Below are 21,934 nucleotides of genomic sequence, written 5' to 3' on the forward strand. Positions count from 1 at the left end.
TGATCTCTCGGATAGAAAGGCCACCCACCCGCCCACCATGCCGACCAGGTTCGAGGTGCTCCGGGGCAAGAAGCCCATCTCCTTTCGGCGCCTGATGGCCCTGAAACGGATCGGAGACGACGTCTTCGAGTCGACGACCCCGGCCTGGCCACCCGCGCCCCATCGACGAGCTTTTGGAGGCCATGTCTACGCCCAGGCCATGTATGCGGCCAGCAAGACCGTGGAGAAAGGGCTGGTGGTTCATGTACGTTTCTTATCATCGAATTGTCCCCCTCAGGGCTAAGGGCGGGTCCTTGGTGTCGCTGTTGTTATTGTTGGTGCTAACAGCCTGGATCTTCTTCTTACGGGGTGCAGCAAATGACCGGCTACTTCATCCTTCCTGGCGCCATCGACATCCCGTACGTATACCGCGTGCGCAGGATCCGGGATGGCGGCATGTATTGCCTGAGAGGGGTCGATGTCTACCAGCACTCCGAGGACGCTGCACAGGGCACGGCGCCGTGCTTCGTCGCCACCGTCTCGTTCAAGCGCTCCGAAACGGCCGTCACCAAGTGGACCAGCTACGAGTACCAAAACCTGCCCCGCGACCACATCCAGCGCGAATACCACCGCGTCCTGGAAGGCCTCCGGCCCGAAGACCACCCTTTGGCACCCGGCGCCGACGCCCTTTGGTGGGAACAGGAGGAGGCCGAGTTCTGGGGCCGCGATGCCGCCGCCTTCCCCGGCGTCGAGACCCGCAAGGTCGACATGGCCCGGTACAACGGCAAGGCAGAACCTGGGGGCGGCGGGCGCACGGATGGTGGCGGCGCCTCGCGTTGGCGCCAGCTGCTCTTCTACCGACTCATCCAGGACGACGACGACGACCCGGCAGAGGCGTGCGAGCGGGAAGAGGCCGCGCGCGACCTGAACCTCCACGCCGCGGCGCACTTGTATGCGTCGGACCGGAACTCGCTGTTCCTGATCCAGCGCGCACTGGGTTACGAGGCCGTGCGCACCACCATGGCGTCGTTGTCGCACACGGTCGTGTTTCACGGCGTAGCCGACCATCTGCGCATGGTGGACGTCGACAACGGCGCTACCGCCACCTCGAAGTGGTTCGTCCAGGAGTCCTGGACCACCAACGGCGGCGACAACCGTGGCTGTCACCACAGCCTCCTCTGGGACCCCGGCGCCGGCCGCGTCGTCGGCACCACCATCCAGGACGGCATGTTACGGTTTCCCACTGAGATCGTCGAGAAGGTCATCACCACCGCCACCGCCAGAAACAGAACCGGCGGCGACACGGAAAGCTCATCGTTGCCATCACAGGTTGTCCGAAATAAAGCCGGGAGCAAATTATAGGGTCTGTGCACAATTCAGGGAGAAAAGGGAGAGACCCAAGGAAAGAAAAAGAAATCCCCCTATCCTCACACTCCCTCCCTGCTTCACCGTGTTGGGGTTTTGTTTAGAATTTTGGCCCCGGACCAGCCAGAACAACTATCTATCTATGGTACATCAGACTGATGGGCAAGGTTGTATTACGATGGTTGCTTTTTCGATGTCGTGGTGGCATGGCATGGGCCGCGGACGACGAAATCTGGACCGGTTCTCTGATTCCAGACGCAGTAGTCTTGCTTCTACTTTTTTGAAAACAGGAAGCAAAACAATTACGGTAGATCGATCGCTTTGGGAAATTCCGGGTTAGATTGATTTCTTGGTGAAGATGAAGAAGAAGAAGAAGAAGAAGAAGAAGAAGAAGAATATATCGACAATCATCAATTCGCTTTCTCTCTTTTCTTTTCCGTTCCTTTCCTTTCCTTTCCTTTCCTTTCCGTCAACTATGACTTTTCCTCGAGCAAAAGAATCACATTGCCTGTCAGGATAAAGCACACACACACACACACACATGTATGTATATATATATTGTACATATCGGATCAGTGAAGTCAGAGTGTCGTCTCATCCCTCGAGCCAAGCTGGCCCCTGGAGGAAGTCGAACTTGGGCAGGTGACAAGACCACGACGGTCCACGCCCGACGTACATTACGTTACATACCGTACGGCGATGACATAGATAGAGGTCGAGAAAAGGAATATGGAGGAGAGAAAGGTTGAAAATGGGACTCGGAAGCCACGTTTATCCGGTGCCGGCCAGAGTGGGAAAAATCTAAGTGGGTTAGAAAAAAAGAGGCGAGGCGCCTCTTATCTAACCTCCAACCACCCGGACTTCGATCTTCTCTAAGGAGTCTCACAGGAATTCCAAGGTCACAGACTCACCCACTCTTCAATACATTTCACGCAGCAGCCAGGCATCATGGGCATTGAAATACGCCCCATCACCGCAGCAGACATCCCGTCCGCGGTGGAATGCATCCAACTGGCATTCGCCGATGATCCCTACCACCTGTGGGCCTTTGACGCCGCCCGGTTCAACAAGGAGCGCAACTTTGCCAGTCTCAAGGCAAAATGTGAGTGGGGGATGCGCAACGCATTGTTCTTCGTGGCCAAGGATCCCGATGACAAAGATGGCAGAGTGCTGGGAGTCAGCATGTGGATGAAGCCGAGAAACGTCAGCCAAAAGCAGACCTGGTCCGAGTGGATCGACGACTACGTCCTCTGGTTCAAACAGGGGTGGAATCTGCTCCGGTACCAGGGCCGCGGCGGGCTGAGGACGGAACGGTATTGGATCTGGAAGCGTGAGCAGGCTGTGGCTCAGTCAGAAATCTGGACCGACCCCGAGGGATACTACTTCTGCAACATCGTCACCGTCCGGCCAGGCATCCAGGGCCAAGGGATCGGGCGCCAGCTCTTCGGGATCGTCACCGACATGGCCGACAAGGAAGGGCGCAAGTGCTATCTGGAGTCGTCCAAGGAGAAACCCAACATCGCGATCTATGAGAAGATGGGCTTTCGGCTAGCCCGCAAGATGGTCTGCGAGGAGGGAGGGGACGTCTGCGACCTCTTCTGTATGGTCAGAGAACCACAGCCCAGGCCGTGAGCTAGGCAGGCCCTCTAGGGGATTCGCCGCTGAAGACATCCATGCTGGAGCTTGCCGTGTCGACAACGCGCACGTACTGCCCCCATCTCTTCGGGTACGTGCAGCGACTTCCACCGAAGTTGGGGACCAGGTCTCACTGTCGTTGGCTCTCTGTGGCCGATGTCCAGGGTGCTATTGCTGCCGAGTGTGTTTGACCTCTTGTTCGTGGGTCTTTCAGTGCATGTGGTCAACCGTCTCTCTTCACCGATTGCCTGATTTGAGGTGTCCTAGAGAGGCACCTATTCATGCCTTGCTGACGCAGCGGCAGTAGCCTCGACATCTCAATATCCTCTTCACTTCCCGGCATGACGCAGACCAGACTGGCGCCTGACAGCGACGCAGGCGCGAGGTTTTGCGTGGAGCACATTGCACCGGGAGACAGGCCGTGAGTTTGAACGATGCCACGTCACCTTGCTTATGAGAAGTATTTCGACAATGGTTACAGCGATGACTGATATAAAAATGGCGTATTCTGTGGTGGTCAGTCGCATTGACGGTTCCGAGCCAACATGGCCAGCAAGGTTTGCCCTTTAGTAATCGGCAGTTCGAGCGGATGTCAGGAGAACTCTGCGTTGGTATCTTCTGGCTCTTGTGTGGAGAACCAGGGAGTGTCGAGTACATACATACATACATACATACATACAATTCGTGATCGGTTGAGAATGGATGGATGGAGTGATTGATCAGCGGTCTTTCGCACCAGCATGGACGAAAAACTCCTTGCTGAAGTATTGAATCGTTCTTAGTCACATCGCCGAGCGCCGCGGCGGCACCGGCCCACGGTTCCATCGCCTGGCCGGCATCCAAAATCCGCCACCAGTGTCGCGAGTCCAGAGGGGCTTGTCGCAATGCGGCAGGTCTTAAAATCGATTTCCGAGACGCGGAGATAGAGATATACAGGACAGTAGGCAGGAAGAGAGGATTGAGCCCAGATCCCTGCCCCCCGGAGCAGTGACGGTCCATGCCCAACCAACCACACGATAGTAAAGAGACTGCCGATGGAGCCATTGGGGCTTCTAAAGCTTGTGCTGCAGCTCTTTACATCATCAATCATCATGCCCACCCTAGGTCCGGAGGTATAAGTAACTGTCGTGGTGAGGGAAGAAGAATCTTGTGCTGGAACAATATCAGTCTCATTCTCATTCTTCTTCCTATTCTCGCGTCTTAGTACCCCTTTCGCTCGGGCAAGTCTACGAGCTCTGATAAGATCACACCAAGCCTGCCCAACACCTCCATCCATCAAACCTTCTCCCTTCTATGATGGCGTCCAACCTCCCCAAGGAATACAAAGTCGGCGTCTTCGAGGCCAAGGGTGAGCCGATCAAGTTCAAGCAGGTCAAATTGGAGCTGCCGAAGCCGGGTGAGGTATTGTGTTCCACCTCTCCCGTTCCATGGTATCGACAGTCTCACTAAATCGTCCCCATTCCAGGTCCTGGTCAAGGTTCTTGCCTGCGGTGTGTGTCACTCTGACCACGCCGTTCGCTTCGGAGTCTTTGGCAATAGCTTCCCCATCGTTCCCGGCCACGAAATCATCGGTGAGGTCGCTGCCGTGCCAGATACCGAGAAGCGTTGGAAGGTGGGAGAACGCGTGGGAGGACCGTGGCACGGTGGCCATGACAACACCTGCGTTTCGTGTCAGCGTGGCCTTTTCCAGATGTGTGAGCACGAGGCCATCAACGGAGTCACCAGGGATGGAGTAAGTCTGTCTGCGTCAGCCGCACGGCTCATATTGATGACCCCTTTTTCCTCTTAGGGATATGCAGAGTATGTCACTCTGAGGACAGAGGCTGTCGTCCGCGTCCCCGCCGACGTCGATCCAGCCGAGTACTGTCCGGTGCTCTGTGCAGGAGTGACGGTGTTCAACTGTATGTTTGCATCCATCCCCGTCATTCGCACCATAGAGAGAGAGAGAGACTGACTCAACGTGTCCCAATAGCTCTGCGGCAACAAAAAGTCCTTGCGGGTTCGCTCGTGGCGGTCCAGGGACTCGGGGGTCTCGGGCATCTTGCGTTGCAGTATGCGAGCAAGATGGGGTATAGGACGGTCGCCATTTCCTCGAGCTCTGACAAGAAGGAGTTTGCCACGCAGTTGGGGGCCCACGACTACATTGACGCCTCCAAGGGCGACATTGGTGAACAACTCCAGAAGTTGGGCGGTGCCTCGTGCATCCTGTTCACTGCGCCCAACGAGAAGCTCATCCCGTCGTTGCTCGGTGGCCTGGGACCGCTGGGCAAGCTCGTGATCCTGGCAGCATCGGCCCCGGCCGAGGTGAACACGGCAGCCATGATTGCCAAGGGTCTCAGCATCCAGGCCTGGCCCAGCGGTCACGCTCTCGACAGCGAAGAAGCCATCTCGTTTGCCCAGGTGCACGGCGTGCACGTCATGATTGAGAAGTTCCCGCTGGACAAGGCCAACGAAGCCATGGAGAAGATGACCAGCGGCAAGGTGCGGTTCCGAGGCGTGCTCATCCCATAGACGAGTGTCGGTGGGCCGTGACAACGACGTGGATAGTTCTGATGATACCAAGCAATATCAACGCTCTGGGGAGCATTTTGACGCATCTTGCACACGTGCTCCATTTCCGAAACATAATATATTCGTGTTCACGGCAGTCATCATCCTGCTGCTGGCGTGTGTACAAGTAAATGGGAGTGATACGCTCTGCAAAGTGGTTGGCAACGCAGCCGCTGTCATTGTCGCCGGGTTGATGATTCCCGCACCACGAGTTGCGCAAAACCCCTGGCACCCCTGACACCCGCTTCTCTACCAATCACATGGCGACTGTACCTGGCGATCATACACTTTCTGCTCCATCTTTCTCACCATCCACCGTCGTCCTCAGTATAGCGTCACCAACTCAGGGTCACCCGTGTCGCAGAATGAGCTTGGTCTGCCCCTCACGATTCGTCGAAGGCCTCAATACCGCCCTGCCAGCCATGACCATGCACCATGCAGGAGGGCACACACTGGCCTAGTGAGCCCAACCTTCCTCACAATGACCGGCATCCCCGGAGGCTACTGGCGCTCTCAAAGGTGATGGCCACCGAATCTTGAATCATACACCCGACCCGGATCCCCTGTTTCTCTCCCCTGCGCGCAGTGGAATCATTCTAAACCGGCCACAGAGAAAACAAAAAGACTCAAGAAGCGAGCGGAGCCTGCTGCTTGTGGTCTTTATCCCCCCCCGTCCTCCAACCCACGTTGCAACGTTTGGCAATTCCCCCTCGTGAGAAGAACAAGACTCTCGGTCAAGTCGAAAAAGAGACGGACACCTGGTACAACAACAGACGGGCGGGACAAACCACTTCTTTTTTTTCCGCCAAACTGCACCTCCTGTCCGTGCACCTGTAACCCGGGGCTGGATCCGCTGGAGGAACCCATCCGTCGAAGCTTTTATCCTCCTGCGAGGCTGAGCGGTTTTGATTGCGATCGGCGGAGATTTGTTGGCAACCCCCTTACCAGATCATCGGCTCCCAGATTGCCTTGTCCCATATCCTAGCCACCACTGGTGCCGGAGGTTCGAATTGACGTCGGAGGGGTGTTGATCTTTCGGCGAGCGGATCATAGTGGATGTGAACGTCGCCCTGACATCGGTGACAGTTGTAAGGGACACAATCGACTGGCACTGGCGACGGTGCGGACTTTTTTGCCAGGAAGCCGTCGTGGTGGGTGTCGGAGACATCAAGCCTCCCTTGCGCAGCTGGACTTCATCTGCTGAGACACTTCCCTCTACCCACGGTGATGCAGGCTCGTCTACAACGGCGGTGACGGTCATGTTGACTTCTGACACTTGGAATTGATTCGGTCAACTATCCAACCCTTCACTTTCTCTTGGGCCCTCGAGCGACCCAGTCACCGACAGCGTCACCTCTGAATTCTGCCGCACTCTGTAAACACGACCCAAACCTTTCTGACGAGGCCCCCTCTTTCGAGACACACACACGTTCCTCTTCTACCCTCTCCAATACAAGATAGCTGCGCATTCACCATGGAGTTACGAATACAGTGTCGGCTGATATTGGCCCTCGTCGTCCATGCGTTGGTACAGCGCTCATCCGCCACCGTGACGTTTCCCTCGATTCAAGCCATCGTTGGCTTCTCGTCCTCATGTACGCTTGCGTACGACACCCCCGTGAACGATTGCGATATCAACGACTTTCAAGGCATCGGAGGAACAGGCTCCTGCTCGAGTGACTGCCAGTCAAGTCTGCAGGCATCACAGAGGTTTGTGCAACGGTTTTGTTCCGGGGAACAAGCGGATGGAAGCTCGTTGATCGGACAACTCTTCGTCGGGAACGTTGTGAACTTCTTGTGTGGGGACAATAATAGCGGCGGTGCGACAACGGCAACGACAGCGCAAGGCACGACCCCAGCGACGCAGACTTCCACTTCTGCAGACACATCCACAAGCATGGCAACTGACACCGCGACACCGGGAACTAGCACCGCCGGAACATCCTCACTAGCATCGACACTCACAACTTCTGTGAGCCAAACTGGATCTGCGAGCAAGACCACAAGTACTACTAAAAATTCCGAGGGCACCAAACAGTCGTCCTCGACGTCAACTTCGATCCAAACCTCCATTGAATCCGCGACTTCCACTCTCACGTCCAGTCAGAGCTCGAGCACGTCGTCGGCAGCTTCATCAAGCAAGACGGCAACCTCGGAGGGGTCGGAGGGAAGCAGCGGCGGGGGCAGTCCCTTCGATGGGTCGTTCTCTTCCGCGGCTTCGTCCAACACGCTACCATTGCCGAAGGTGGTATTGATCTTTGCAGCTTCGGCTCTGCTTCTCTTGGCAGTGTCGTGATGTTGGCGATCAGCAGGGATGGGCAGGAGAGAACAGATATCCGACACTCCACGAATATGGAGTGATTACCGGTTACTTCTATGCCTTGTCACAGGAGGGACCGTATGTCCGCGAGCGAAGAAAAAGATAATTTCTGACGGGAGGCGCAATCGAGTTGGTTTATGGAAACATCACTTAATGTCTAAGCAACACTCGGACGCGCGGCGAGCAACAACGAATCACACATCAACGATGACGACCATGAACATGCCCTTACAGATGATGACGGCCGTAGTTGGAAACGGCACGAGCTCCAAGCGAGAGTTCCCATTCTGCTGTTTATTTTCCCGAGATGAGCCACCCAACAGGTGGGAAGGGGAGGGGGAGAGAGTGAGAGAGACCCTGATCGGAGGCGGGATCTCTGAGAAAGGGGTCATTCATTCATGTTTTGGGTGAGAGAGGGCGCGGTTTGGTTTGCTGGGCAAAGCAAAGTTTGTCGTCCTCCGTCCGTCTGGCGCCTGAAACGGGACTTTGGAGAGAGAGAGAGAGAGCCAGAGAGAGATGTGTTGTACAATAAGAAAGACCCCAGTTTCCCGGGGGAAAGCATGAGCGCGTTTTTATGTACTGTACTATTATGAAGAGAGGCTGGCTAGGGCGCAAGCTTGGATTGTCGACGCCATGAGGCGCCAACAGGAATACTGCAGGGCATCCATCAGTCGGTCACCATCTGGCTCGAATAGGTAGCCCATTCTGCAAAGAGAAAACGAAAAAAATACACCGCATCAGAAAACGAGCGTGTCCATCTCATCTTATTCCATTTCATTCTGTTCAGTTTCCGTGCCATGTTCGTTGGGGCCTGACGAGATCGAACTACCGGCACGGTATAGTTATATCCTCGCCCGTCCTCTGTCGAAGAAGGGGGAGGAGGTGGTGGTGGTGGGCACGAGCACGACGCGTCATCTGTCAATATCAATGTCCACAGAGGCCGGCCATGGATGGATGGATGGATGGATGGGTGGATGGGATGGATAGGATTCACGACAGGCTCAACTCGGCCAACACCGCTGCGATATCTTGGTCTATTTCCCGTCCTCTGTCCCGTTCCACGCCCGTGTCCATCTCCACGTCGTCGTCGTTATCGCCTCGATGCCCTGTCCCTCCACCTCCACCTGCGATTCCCCTTTCCTTTCCTTTTCTTTTTCCCGTTCCCGTTGCCTCGTCTCCATCATCTCCATCCTCATCCTCCTCTGCTCTCGGGTGGTGGTCCTCCTGCCGCCGCCGCCGCCGATGCCGCCGCAGCTGCACATCCTCGAGGCACGCGCGCATCACCGCCCGCGCCTCGCGGTGCTGCCTGCTCTCGCGGCCCCAGGTGCGCGCCACCAGCTCCAGGTTGGTCCGGACGGTCGCCAGCAGCTGCTTGATTTCCTGGTCCGCCTGCCCGTGGGCGTGGGCGTCGTCGGCGGGCGGCGGAGGTTCGCGCATGCTGGGCGGCGAGGTCGTTTTTTCTACTGGCGTTGCTGTCGGTGGTAGTGAGTGTCTTGCTGTCTTGGTGGTGTCCGTTCTTGTTGTCGTCGTCGTGGAGGTTGTGGAAATTGGGGGGTTTCGTGGGATTCTTCGACAGACACAGACACAGACACAGGACGGACAGGATAGAAGGAGGAAAGGGGAAAGGGGAAGGGGAAAGAAAGGATGATAGAGGAAAAGATGTGTGCGTGTGTGTGTGTGTGTGTGCCTGTAGATGGATCTTGGGAATTTAATTGATTGGTATTCGTCTTGAAGCCCATACATTCATCCCATCCCATTCCATCATGGACTATCTATATGTCATAAGTAGCACATATAACACACATACATACATACACACATACACATCCCCATCATTGTCAATATTACTTATATAGCTTATAGCGCAAGGCTGGGATTTCCCGGATCTGGCCATATTATATTCAACACCCACCCCCTCCTATCAAGTATGTGTGTATATCTACTAATTAATTACAGTGTAGATGCCCCCCATCTCCTTCCAAGAGCCTTCCTCTCTCCCTTTTCTTGCGATGATGCATGGTTCAGCGGGAATACGCTGTCCTCCCGCTAAGGTGTCCTCGAAAAGTCAAAGGATAGCCAGCCAGTGGGCGTGGATGGACAATTGTCCAGGTGAATTCAATTCTGAGCCCAATTTGGGTGCCTGCATGTCTCTCTCTCTCTCTTTCTCAATACAAGTACGGGTAGATCTTTCATTAGCGCCTCTGGCTGTTCCTCGTCCAAGCCGTCACATTGCCCCCGTGGCCATGTCCTCCTTGCCAATAATGTCCCCTCCATACCCAACGCCTTGCATGTCAAAATGAGCCGCAACTAAATCCAACAACTTCCCGCTTGTGCAATCAGGTCCGCCGTAATGTTCGCCGGGCCGTACTTCTACTTCTCCAAAAATCCAGCGTGGTGAAATGATTTATGTCTGCAGGCGGCAATGAGCTCGCCTGGAGAGATGCATTCCACCTCGCGCTGGTGGTAGCCATCCTGGCTCTGCTGGGCCTATGCGTGGGACATGAATGTTCCCGTGGCTTTTGTCGTTCCTCGTGATAACTGGACCGTCAATCGCTTGTGTCGTATCTCCGTCCGAAAATCGGGTGTCGCCGTGTGGCCCTTTGCTCCCATGGTGCAGCGGACCGACGTGGCTCGAAAAGCATGACAGCCCCCCTGGCATTGTGCAGGGCCACGTATCAAAAAGTTGAGAGATTCGTCGCTGCCATAATTTGTTGCAGGTCCGATCGCGATTTGGCTTTAATCCTCCCCCCAAATTCTTACAAAGGCCCCTCAATCGATCAAAGGCTTCTTTACGGAGCCCACCAGCGCCACTCCCAAACAGCTCAACGCATTAGGATCGGAAGCGCGTATTATAGTGGCCAAGGGTAACATCGGATTTTCCGCATTGACGTGAGAAGCGTCTCGAGCCGCTTGTTCAATGGCTTCCATTTCCGCTTTGCATGCTGCGTGGTCCAGAGGACAGACGACGATCGGCTGTTTCAAGATGATATCTTTGGCACCAGCCATTGATGCCTGAGATCAATTAGCCATCCAGAGCCCCCTTCGCGTATTGCGCCAGTTTCACATACCTTGATGGTCAGGTAGTATTCCACCTTGTAAAGACCTGCCGTCGTCGTAAAGCCCGTCACTGAATATGTAGGAAACGCTGATCTGCCACGAGGCATGACCCCATCCGCATCCCGGAGATCGCTCGAGGGGAAGACGAGACCTAGATTGGTGAAATAACCCGCTTCAGGCATTTTCACGCCCACGGTTTCCGTCTTTTTGACCAGACTCTTGGTCTTCCTCTGAGGCTCGTCCCCCTCGTGGTTGTAGATGACCTCCTCGTCGATGCCGATCTCGATCCTTTTGATGGTCACCTTACGCGCCTTGCTCAGCCAGTCCGGGTTTGGAGATAGCTTGATGTACACGCTGACCGGATCCAGGGGGCCGTAGGACCACCGCGGGAGGGATATCCCCAGAGTCACCAGATGATCCGAAACTCGCTCCGCCGTTTCGGGTCTGTTATACATGCCAAAAGTCGAGAGTGTGTCGTACCGTGCAATTGGTACGGGAAATGCATAGGTTTTGCGATCCGTTCCTCCATAACCCACCGTCACCACCATCTCGTAGTATGTCTCGGCCGTCCGTCGTGGTAGTTGTAGACTCGCCGGGGGCACTCGTCGGGCGGTCTCCTGCCCTCCCCGCCCAAAGGGAATGAATATCACGAAGGGCAAGTCCATGTACATAATCTCCTCGTATTCCCGGTTGGCTGGACATCGGAATAACAGCATCTCTTTCCCCACCGTCTCCGTCGACTCTTTCCTGGGCGCAGCCAGGTGTTTCTTGGTGACCGAATCGGCATGGGGATGGATGCTTTCTCTTCTCTGCAGGCAGATTGTGACGATGGAGACGTTGACGGGACTGGAGATGCCGACGCCAGGCCGTATTTCGACAGTTCCTTCAATGCGAGGCTATGTGGAAAACATGTCAGCACATGGGCCCGTTCGTCAGGCGCAACAACTTGGGGCGTCTGCTTCCCAACTCACCAGCGTCGCAGAGATCCCCGGGTATCCGACCAGAAAGTTTGTGTTTGGGCGGCCAGATACTCGCACAAAAGCGCTCATCTTCTCGTTGAGCTCGAACCTATGTTGAGACCATTACCACGAGGCGGGAGTGAGATTGTCCGGTGACTGCGGCCTCGGAGGGAAGTGGTAGGACTGGAGAACTGCGGCGGCCTGTTTCTGAGGGACAGTGTGAAGCCCATGAGGCGCCAGAGGATGTTACATGCAGAAGACAATGCCGGATTCGTCGTTATGGTTCTTTGTCGTACGATCAATAGTGGACGTCGGTGTGGTGTTGGGGGCCAAACAAGCGTGATGACAAGGGCGGGTCAGAGGTTTTGGAGACGTCGAGGTCGGTAGTGGGGAGGGGTGGGAGCGAGCAGACGATGGAGTTTCCAAAGAATATCCGAGCAATGAGATATAGCAGGTTGAAGATGGTGAGTGATGAAGCTGGAATATGGGGCGCGGCTGGACCCAAGGCGTAGATGGCTTGGAATATGCGAGGAGAAACAGTTCAGCAATCCGTCAGTGCAGTTCAGGTCAGTTCGGTCAGTCGGTCGGTCGGTACAGCGTTGGGGGGGTGTCCTTATTACGTGAAGCCGCAGGACACGCAAGACACGCAGGCACTGGATAGCCCCGGGCGGCCCAGGTACCCTATGGATTCTTAGGTATGCTGTTTACAGATCTAGACCCCAAAGCCCACCTACTTCCTGTAGGTACTGTACCTATATAATGACGCCCACCCACCCCCAAGTCCCGCCCATGCTTTTTGGGATTTCCCGTGCCTAACTAGAGCTCACCCACGCCCATGTCCCCTGCGCCCTCCTGCCCTTGGTTGCTATGATGCAAAGGGTCTCCGGGTGATGACATGGACAACCTACAAAATGGCTCACCTAGTCAGCACTATGGAAGGAGGGAATCTTTCATTCAGATCGAGTAGCCCTAGTGACCCGTAGTCATCACCCACAACGTGCCCGAAAAGTATTGCCGCGTGTTGTCCACACGAAACAATCGCCTCAGCCTCAGCCTTATATCAGCGTTGAGCCAGAGCCACCCGCCTCGTCAACGGCGCTGCCCGTCGCCCATCCCCAATTGCGCCCCCACCTGGTTGTCTAGCTACGCGAATCCTCTTCCACGGCGTCTTTCGTCACCCACTGTGGCTGTTTTGGTTGCGTCAAATCCATCTCCAGGTAATAATGCAATTCCCGTGTCAGCATCTCGCCGTTTTTTTCCTCTCCTACTCACCAAGCACTTGTCCGTCCCGTATCGCACTAACCACCTCCGCATCCCGTCCTTCGACGTGCCAACTCGGGTTGCCTGACTCCTCCACTCGTCAAGTCCGTCCACGGGGCGGCTGGCATTTTGGCCAGCGGAGAAGCTTGCGAACAGCACATCCATGCTCCTGTGCCTGCGGGCCGCCAACCACGCGCCTCCATCGGGAGAGAGGGCATATTATCCGACCGACATTACACGTGTGGTCATATTCCGTTCTCAGCTCTGTCACAGGTGACTGGAACGGTACTCGTTCGAGCTGAATTGGCTACCGCCATCGCAATATATGGTCGCGTATCTACTCCTTCGATCTCGATCTGCTAGAACTGAGATGCGGCACTTCTGTGACCATGTCTTGTTTCTGGAACGAGTTCTCGGGGGTGCATACTCGATCGACCGAAATGGCAAGAGCAAGGATCTAGTTGGCGACCCAGGATGCTGGATTATTGCTTGGTCTTGACTATCATGTCCATCTCAACAGTGGTTGCTAGCATTCCTCGTCTGAAGTGGCTGTTCAATGGCTGGTTTCGTCCTCTAGTCGTCGTCTTACGTCCTCTTTTTGAGTCTTGCTTTGGCTGTACATTTTCGTTCAAGGTCGTACCGCAATAATTCGTACGGCTCTCGTCTCTTCGTCTTCCCTCGATGATTCAGCCTGCCAAAGGATTCGCATGAATCGTCACCTTCTCTAGAATAATCTTCTCCTTGGGGCGGTATTTCTTGTCCACCTCCACAGCCTCCATCTTGTCCAAGGTGCCCCCTTCTTCCGCACCCTCAATAACCCTCCCAAAAACCGTATTCTTGCCGTCCAAGTGAGCCGCCTCTTTGAACGTGACAAAAAACTGGCTGCCATTGGTGCCGGGGCCCTTGTTCGCCATCGACACCATGCCTCGTCCGCTATGTCTCAGCGCGGGAATTTTTATCTCGTCTTCAAAATATCCTCCCCATATTGACTCCCCTCCTTTTATGACGGGCTTTTCTGCATTCGCGTTGCCAGGGGACAAAGAGGTATCGCCACCCTGGACCATAAATTCGGGTATCAGGCGGTGGAAGGGGGTGCCTTCATAGGCCCCTGAGGCGCATAATGCAAGGAAATTCTCTGCTGTTCTCGCGACCGCTTCGCAAAAGATTTCGACCTTCAGATTACCGTGGGTTGTATGAAGCTAAGGGAGGGGAATGAGCATGCCTTCATGGTGTAGCAGAAGAGGGCGACGGTACGTACCGTGACAGACATGCTGTAGCAAGGAATCCATGAGCAGCTCCGGCGTGTCTTGGAGATATTTCTGGAGATATTTTGGAGGGACTCGGAGAAGCAAAAAAGAAGGCTTCGTCCCTTTCTGGTCCAGGCACCGGAAATTCGACAGAGCGCAAGGCACGAGCGCGTTGTATATACGCACCTACTGCAGATATGTAATGTAGGCCAAGATGGTGTGGAAGAAATGCGGTCGGTCACGTGGTTGAAGATGTCAACCGCACGCGACTCCTGCTACAAAAGTATACAAGATCTTTCACAAGTGATATGTCTTGTCACCCACTCGGCCGGGCCAAGTCGAAGCTATCGCTGGCAACTTGAAGCTAATAATATCCACAAACGAGACCTCAGTCCATACCGCGGTTGTCCCCCTTTTCCCCCTTTCCAATAAAATAAACCATCCCGCCCTGTTGCGGAAGAAATGCATGTACACATGCATGACCTATGTGTATCTCCGATCGCTCATCGTTCATTCTTTCCTAGGTATATCGTCGTGACACAGTTCAATAAAAAGAACACCAGGCCCTAATGGTACAATGCCGAGCAGCCGCTCTGACATGCCGAGAATCGAAACTGTACAAATAGTTAAAATCAACCATGATCAAGCTCGTCGTTGATCAAGTCGTTGGGGGCATGGTGGTCGCGTTCTTCTTGGATATCCAAGACATCAGCATGGTGTCAAGCTGTGACTGCATCTCGGCAAGCTTCGTCCGCTCATCCACGAAGAGATTGTGCATCAAGGGATGGTCCGGACCCACTGGGGTGACATTCGATTTGTCGTGCACAATGATGAGGAGGTCTTTGATGTCTTGACTGTTTTCCATATACGATCTCAACGACGCGTCTGACCACGTCGGTGTCGACCTAGAAGTTGACGGTGTATGTGTGGTAGATGAAGGTGAGGGCTTCGAAGTGCTGGCAGTCCCATCCGATTCGGATGGATTAGGCTCATGCGGTAGCGGGGACGAACTCGAAACTGCCGGCTGCAGAGCTTGGAATTTACTGTCCCCAAACTTCCCAGGTGTCATGGCTGCCGTGGTCGAAGGTTGTGTCGCAGAGTCTGATCGAGGCTGCTGTGCCTGCAGCTCTGTGGCAGGCGAAACGCTCTGACGGCCTCGGTTATCCGCTCTTGCATTCTTATCATCTGTCTCTGAATCACTTTCGTCTATTGCGAAGCGCTCCTTTGCCCTCTTTGTATAGATTGGCTTGATGGGGGATCCACCATCTGGGCTCATTGAAGGACTAGGCTTGAGGGCCGTCGTGACCGGCGCAAAAATAGACCTCTTCTCGGTAAGAGAGGGGAAGCGGTTGACTTGTGCGGACTGAGATTGCACAGACGCACCGGGCTGCTGACCCTCGGCCTCGACTCTGCGGACAGTGGGCGGTTCAGGCGCGGGCCCAGTCGGGGCTGGAGGTGCTTGTCCGGGTGACTGTTGCGGATGTCGTGCCTCCGTGGGTGACGCCTTCGGTGATATGCCTGGTGGTGTCTTTTGCAGCTTGCTCGGCCTGCGTTCTGGGCCATTTTCAGGCTTCATGGTCAAGGACTCCATAGAGTCTTTCGAGCCTGGAGATTGACGAGGATCTTCCAAAACCTTTTCGCTCTCCTCTTGCGGCGTGCCCTTCTTCCGTTTGAAGAGCCCACTGAGCATGCCCTTCTTCTCTTTCTTTTTGTCCTTTGATTTGTCGTCCACGCCGACCATTTTGTCGAAAGTCTCGAGGCTTGGACGCTGGCGGACTTCCTGTTCTGTCGATCCACCAGAGTCGGAGTCACCTCGCAATAATCGCGGCGTCAGCGAGATCTTCTTCGTCTCGACCGTGTCATCCTTAAAGAACGAATCGGTGTTTCTCACGACCCCTTTCCTCGACCGCTGGACGGGTTCGTCGTTCTGCCGCGATTCTAAGCTGGATTGTGACTGTTGAACCTTGACCGGGCTTGACGCTGTTTCATTCTTCAAGCTGTCGTTACTGGTCACCCGCTGAATACCGTTGACCGCAACGCCTTCTCGGGGTTCTTGGGTCTCAGCTGAAGTGGCTGAACCCTCTTGTTGATCGTCGGGGTTTTCGCCGTCATCAGAGGTGTCCATTCCAATCTGGTCGAGCTGGCCGTCCTCGCCTTCTTCTTCCTCGTCCGAGTACTCATAATCTGAAGGTTCGTAAAATGTTGGAGGTGCGAACTGGACTGTTTTGGCGTTGCGTCGGCGCATCGCCTTTTTCAACGGATTCTTCGATTTTTCGGGGTTATCCCCCAGCATTTGCGCGGACAACTATAGCCACATCAGCAACATCTCGAAATAGATAGGAAAACCACGCACATCCACATTTCTGTGTTTGTTGAGTCGAGCTAGTCGTTCGGTCGGTGTTTCGATATGTTCGGCGGGCAGGTAGCCTGAATTCACGATGAGTGTACGGAGCCTTGGATAGTAGTTCCACATCGACTCACCAATGCTGCTGTCTTTCACAACCCGGACAAGCCACCAATAACTGTTGCTATCATCGAGCAACACCATGGTGTCACCCTTTGTGGCATTGGCCTGACCTTCAACCGTCGCGACAAATGTGTGTAGTGCATACACAAACTCGAAGTCGATGTCCTCTATTTCTCGTAAGCACTCTCCTCCCCAACCAGAGTCGATGAAGCGTTCGTCCGGGGAAAATTGAAAGTCATCGGTGTCATCATCAGAACTTTCCTCGAGCCCGGGAAGGCAAGAGTCTTCGTCCTCCCATTCGTCATCGTCACCGTCAGGGAAGTCGTCCCCATAATCCTCCACCGTGCCGGCCAAGAGAGGGTCGTCAAGCGGCAACAGGTACCGCTGGAATTCCTGAGAGTCGGACAGTGAAAGGCAGGTCTGTGCTGGCAACTCCCGTCCCATCACAGGTAATGGGTTCCCACTAGGTCTCGATTGCTCGTCCAGGAAGACCAGGCCTGATCTCGCTTGGCTCAGACTCTCGACATACTCACCATGATGACTTGCCGTGCGATACGATTGCGAATGGTGCAAAGGAAAATGCTCGGGTGTAGAAGAGAATGGTGATGAGGATAAGGAATCGCCTCGAGTCGGCGTCGATAGTGAAGCCGGGGAAGCTTCAGAATCCACAGAATCGACCCGGGGCGGCCATGGGGGGAGGGGGGATTTACCATCTTCAATTGAAGGCGAGCTCGAGATTTTGTCCATCAGGTCGTCGTCCATATCTTCGTCATGGGAGTCACCACCATCCCCTTCGTCCAGGTCCTGCCCATGGTATCCGGCTCCGTTTGTCGCATTTTGGGTGTTTGGATGTTCATCGTCTCGGTCGTCGTCTAGATCGTCGTAGAAATGTTCTGACTGTTGTTGGAAACCTCCATTGGCTCTCTCTTCCGAAGCCCTTGGACTGGTATGTTGATCCTGATATGATCCTTGCTCGGCATGTCTCAAGGCTTGGGCTTGATGTGGAGCGGCGGGACCATAACCGTATGGTGAAGGGTGTGCGGGTTGTCTCGAGTGGTCTTTTGCAGACGGCGACGTGTGGTCTTGCAGATCGAGGGTATCTAGTAGCATGATGAGGTGAGCGAACTCCTTGTTTATAGCGATGGCATTCCTATTGAGGTGAGCTTACCAGCTCTGACAAGCTGCGGCTTTAAGGTGGTCATTGCGCGAACCATCTATGCGGGAAGATGGAGTGTCGCGCTGAATATCCGCCCACCAGAATCGACGGGCCTCGAGTCGATACAGGTCGCATAGAGACACTTGTGGATCAGTTGAGGAAGAAACAGGCGCGAACGAGAAATTCTTCGGGTGTACAGCGATCGAGGGTCAGGGCGAAGGAAAGATGCCGTTAGGAGACGTATCTTCGAGGCCAGACGCGGTAATGACAGTGAGGGCGCAGCGGTGGCCACCTTTGTGCTCGACGACGAATTGAGCGACGCGTTGATTAGCGAGGACCAGTGAAGAGAGGGAAACCTTGGAATGAAAGTGGCGTGCGCAAGGCGCAGGATGCTGGGGTACCGAAAATAACGTTTTTCGTCGTGTGGAAACGGTGTGATAGAGGATAATGAAGGAGTAGTGGGTAAAAACGAAGCCCTGAATCCCCCTGTCAAAAGCAGGCCATGATTGAAAAGAGCGAAAAAGGAAAGGAGGATGTTGTTTCAGGATTTTGGTGGAGGTGCAGGGACGGAAGACGGAGTTCTTGCCCAAGGGCGGGATTGCTGAATCGACATGGGGGGCGGCAAGTGGAAGGGGCACCTCAGGAACGGGCGAATTACTTTCAGGGACCAGGGCAACTCAGTGGCCCAAGAGTCTACGCGGTAGGGTATTTCGGGTGCGAGCCTGTGGGAGTCGATTCGGCGAGATTGGTTAGCGTCCTCGAAAGACCCCCGGGCGCCTGTTTTGGGGTGGTACCTTGGGGCGGCAGGGCCTAGGGTCTGGTGTGAGGACGTTTTGTGGGGGTCACAGAGCCTGCGGCCAGAGGCAGGCCACCAATTATCGAGATGCCCACACCGTTTGTCGTCGCCGTGATGGCATTTCAGAGCGCTCAATGGCCTGCTTAGGTCTGGAGAAGGTTTTCTTTTTCATGTATCATTTTATTCGGTCATCGCATGTGACTGCTTTGTTGCTTTTTCGTCCTTTTGGGACATAACTGAGGGTACAAAGAAGAATGATGGGTTTGCGCCCCTCTGAAACGGCACTCTCCGTCACGGGCCAGGCCTATCCTAAACGCTTTTAGCCCTAGGAGGGCGCCGCAGTGCCTAATGTCTTCCACTTGAGTGCCCGACTTTGGGTGCCTTTGCCTGCCAATCTTGCCAATCTTTTTTTCTCTTGCACCCGACCAGGATTTGCGCGACTTCTCCAGCCTTGGTGCCCCACGTGCGAGTGCAACACCACCACCACTTTTTCTTCACTTCATGTATGCGTTCACCACCACCACAACCCTCTGCTCTATGGGGATCAGCTCGTCGGCTTTTTGAGACCCGCGGGTCTCTCAGATTTCGCATCCGACAAGTCACCACTGAGGGTTTCGCTTTAGAGCTGCCGACTAGCTGAAGCGCATCTTCCGGTCTTCCTGTTGCGCGGAATGGCGCAGGCTGACACCGGCCATCTTCTCCAAAGCCTGCGCCTGAGTTCCTCAAGTCATGAAAATGACATCAACCACAATGAATCCTCCTCGTCATCGTTGAACGACCTTTCTGGCGAGATGCACAGCTCCTCCGACGGGTCTCCTGTAATATCCCGCCCATCCTTCAAAAGCTCGGGTACAAGTCAAAACACCATTCGCCCGACAGCGACCCCTCCCGTGAACATACCGGCGACCAGTGAATCTTCCACCGCAATCAGAGACTCTGCGAGTCCTTCCAGCTATATAGATCAATTCGTGCGACGGCGGAATCCCTCGGTCAGCTTCAACAATGAGATCATCCTAGACTCGGGGCACCGGCAGAGCATGCAAGAGCCGTTAGAAAAGCCGTCAAAGGCTCGAGAGCGTGGGCGCACCCTGTTCCAAGCCATGGCAGACGCCCAGAAATCGAATAGGGCACACAGTGAGTCAGACAGGTCACACTATGATCCTGTCACAGGCCGGCACCTTCCGAAGTACTCGCAAAGCCCACCGAGAGAACAAGCCCGGGTTGGAGAGGGCCGCTTTCCTTTACTACAGACCACTGTGGATGCTCTGGCGAGAGAATCGCACCCAGACCTACGGCATAGCATGTCGATGCTCTCTGACTCGGCGCTGTCTTCTGACGAGCAAGCCTTTCCCGCTCCGGATGACGAGAGTTATTTGCTATCTCCCGCGGCAGCCTCGCCTCTCGCGGGCCAGGCATTCTCCTTCGACGAACCTAAACCATTCCGACGCACTGCGTCACAGAGGTGGCGAGAGGGGGACCCCAGCGCCTCCCCGCAAGATTTCTTCGCGCGGGCGGGGAGTTTGCGTAACAAAAGTATGCGAGACATTGCAAGCCGGGCATCTCGGCGGGAGACGTCGGGCTCTGCTACACGGTCACCTCGATCAGCAGCCTCTTCGTATCTGCGGGCATTTTCGATGAGCAGCGGGACGAATGGGGAGGGAGCTGACGCAGGCCCCCTCCTCTGCGATTCGGAGGGCCAGACTATCGGGGATGATTACGTGTTAGGCAAGCAAATTGGATATGGTGGCTTCAGCACGATTAGGCAAGTGACACAACTTCAAGACAGTAAGCACCGCATACTCGCTGTCAAGATTGTCCGTCGCCAGATCGAAGGTAAAAATGAGACAGAGAATGAGCAAGCTCAGGCTGAGTTCGAACACGAGGTTGAGCTATGGCGGTTCCTCAACCATCCCAACATCCTCCCCCTTGAGGCAGTCTACAAACTGGATGACGCGACTTTCTGCTTCATTCCACTCAACACCGGCGGAACGCTCTTCGACCTTGTTCGATCGAACCGCAAAGGAATTCCGCAGGAGCTTTGCAAAAGCTATTCCTACCAGCTCGCCTCCGCACTGCGTTATCTTCACCTCGACGCGCGCGTTGTACACCGCGACGTCAAGCTGGAAAACTGTCTAATAGAGCCCACCAGTGATGGGGGTCCTGGCCTTCTGCGTCTTTGTGACTTTGGTATGGCAGAGTGGCTCTCGACGGACAGCATGTCTGGCCCGCCTAGCCCTGAGTTCAACGATATGGATCGGCCTCCCCGGAAGCCTATCGGCCCAGCTGACACCTCGACGTCTGCATTCGCAGGTGGTAGCCTCGAGTATGCCGCCCCGGAGATCCTGCGTATCGCGGAACGAGTCAAGGCTGATATCTCCGTCGAGCGTGCCATTGTGTCGCCCGCGGTTGACATCTGGGCTTACGGCGTCTGCGTCTACAGCATGATTGTAGGGTCGCGGCCGTTTCAGAATTCCTTTCAACCTCGCGTAGTCATGGCTATTCTGGGTGGAGATTGGAACCGTGCACTCCTTTCGGACAAAGGCGGAAGCGACGCTCACGAGCTGGTCAGTGGATGTCTCGAGATGGATGAAGCCATGCGCTGGGATATAACGCGAGTGATTGATTGTGCCTGGCTTGAAGAACTTGCAGGCCAAGAGGAGAACCAGCAGGGTATGAATGGTTGGCGCCTCTGATTTGAAAGACACAAAGCGACAAAGCACCATCATGAATGGGACAGGGTGAAGGGCTCTCCTTCGAGCTTTTTGGAGACCTCTTGTCTCATTCACTGCGACACTCGAAAAGTGCTGCGTCATTGGAAAGTTTTGTTTATACGGCCAGGCACCTGTTCTCGGGACGCGTGCTGGGGATGGGTGGAACGGACGCGACGACGGCTTTGGGGCTGAGCTCGTTGCGGCTCTACCGGACTTTTATCGACTTTACGACTGTGACGAAACGGATCTCTCTCTCTCTCTTGTTTTCTCAGACTTCGCTTGTGCATCTTCGGCGGCAGGGTGTTTCATCTCGGGCGGGACAGAGAGTCATGTGCTTTGAGAAGAGCAAGCGATTGATAATGTACGATTTGTATACTATGACTAAATACCATAAATCACAATTCCAGAACTCAAGCTCAGCAATCTGTGAAG

The 21,934-nt window shown here is 54.8% G+C and overlaps 9 protein-coding genes across 9 annotated transcripts; 5 read left to right on the forward strand and 4 right to left on the reverse strand.

Moving 5' to 3' along the window:
* Positions 1–37: 37 nt before the first annotated feature.
* AYL99_02335 (acyl-CoA thioesterase II) lies at positions 38–1,341 on the forward strand (the record flags this gene model as incomplete). Its single annotated transcript, XM_018833851.1, has 2 exons — positions 38–244; positions 355–1,341. 2 exons carry the CDS (start codon positions 38–40, stop codon positions 1,339–1,341), a joined length of 1,194 nt encoding a protein of 397 aa, XP_018696475.1.
* Positions 1,342–2,292: 951 nt separating this feature from the next.
* On the forward strand, positions 2,293–2,976 carry AYL99_02336 (hypothetical protein; the record flags this gene model as incomplete). The annotated part of the gene is made up of 1 exon (XM_018833852.1): positions 2,293–2,976. One exon carries the CDS (start codon positions 2,293–2,295, stop codon positions 2,974–2,976), a length of 684 nt encoding a protein of 227 aa, XP_018696476.1.
* A 1,299-nt stretch (positions 2,977–4,275) lies between these two features.
* On the forward strand, positions 4,276–5,490 carry AYL99_02337 (hypothetical protein; the record flags this gene model as incomplete). The annotated part of the gene is made up of 4 exons (XM_018833853.1): positions 4,276–4,380; positions 4,445–4,711; positions 4,769–4,880; positions 4,952–5,490. 4 exons carry the CDS (start codon positions 4,276–4,278, stop codon positions 5,488–5,490), a joined length of 1,023 nt encoding a protein of 340 aa, XP_018696477.1.
* Positions 5,491–7,003: 1,513 nt separating this feature from the next.
* AYL99_02338 (hypothetical protein) lies at positions 7,004–7,825 on the forward strand (the record flags this gene model as incomplete). Its single annotated transcript, XM_018833854.1, has 1 exon — positions 7,004–7,825. The coding sequence occupies one exon, from the start codon at positions 7,004–7,006 to the stop codon at positions 7,823–7,825; it is 822 nt and encodes a 273-aa protein (XP_018696478.1).
* Positions 7,826–8,839: 1,014 nt separating this feature from the next.
* AYL99_02339 (hypothetical protein) lies at positions 8,840–9,286 on the reverse strand (the record flags this gene model as incomplete). Its single annotated transcript, XM_018833855.1, has 1 exon — positions 8,840–9,286. One exon carries the CDS (start codon positions 9,284–9,286, stop codon positions 8,840–8,842), a length of 447 nt encoding a protein of 148 aa, XP_018696479.1.
* A 1,332-nt stretch (positions 9,287–10,618) lies between these two features.
* AYL99_02340 (hypothetical protein) lies at positions 10,619–11,955 on the reverse strand (the record flags this gene model as incomplete). Its single annotated transcript, XM_018833856.1, has 3 exons — positions 10,619–10,861; positions 10,918–11,802; positions 11,878–11,955. The coding sequence occupies 3 exons, from the start codon at positions 11,953–11,955 to the stop codon at positions 10,619–10,621; spliced, it is 1,206 nt and encodes a 401-aa protein (XP_018696480.1).
* A 1,856-nt stretch (positions 11,956–13,811) lies between these two features.
* AYL99_02341 (peptidyl-prolyl cis-trans isomerase-like 3) lies at positions 13,812–14,395 on the reverse strand (the record flags this gene model as incomplete). Its single annotated transcript, XM_018833857.1, has 2 exons — positions 13,812–14,324; positions 14,384–14,395. 2 exons carry the CDS (start codon positions 14,393–14,395, stop codon positions 13,812–13,814), a joined length of 525 nt encoding a protein of 174 aa, XP_018696481.1.
* Positions 14,396–15,030: 635 nt separating this feature from the next.
* Positions 15,031–17,949, reverse strand: AYL99_02342 (hypothetical protein; the record flags this gene model as incomplete). Its single annotated transcript, XM_018833858.1, has 3 exons — positions 15,031–16,677; positions 16,726–16,799; positions 16,854–17,949. The coding sequence occupies 3 exons, from the start codon at positions 17,947–17,949 to the stop codon at positions 15,031–15,033; spliced, it is 2,817 nt and encodes a 938-aa protein (XP_018696482.1).
* Positions 17,950–19,462: 1,513 nt separating this feature from the next.
* AYL99_02343 (hypothetical protein) lies at positions 19,463–21,484 on the forward strand (the record flags this gene model as incomplete). The annotated part of the gene is made up of 1 exon (XM_018833859.1): positions 19,463–21,484. The coding sequence occupies one exon, from the start codon at positions 19,463–19,465 to the stop codon at positions 21,482–21,484; it is 2,022 nt and encodes a 673-aa protein (XP_018696483.1).
* Positions 21,485–21,934: the final 450 nt, after the last annotated feature.

This window comes from Fonsecaea erecta, assembly GCF_001651985.1.
Source record: "Fonsecaea erecta strain CBS 125763 chromosome Unknown Scaff2, whole genome shotgun sequence".
Lineage (NCBI taxonomy): Eukaryota > Fungi > Ascomycota > Eurotiomycetes > Chaetothyriales > Herpotrichiellaceae > Fonsecaea > Fonsecaea erecta.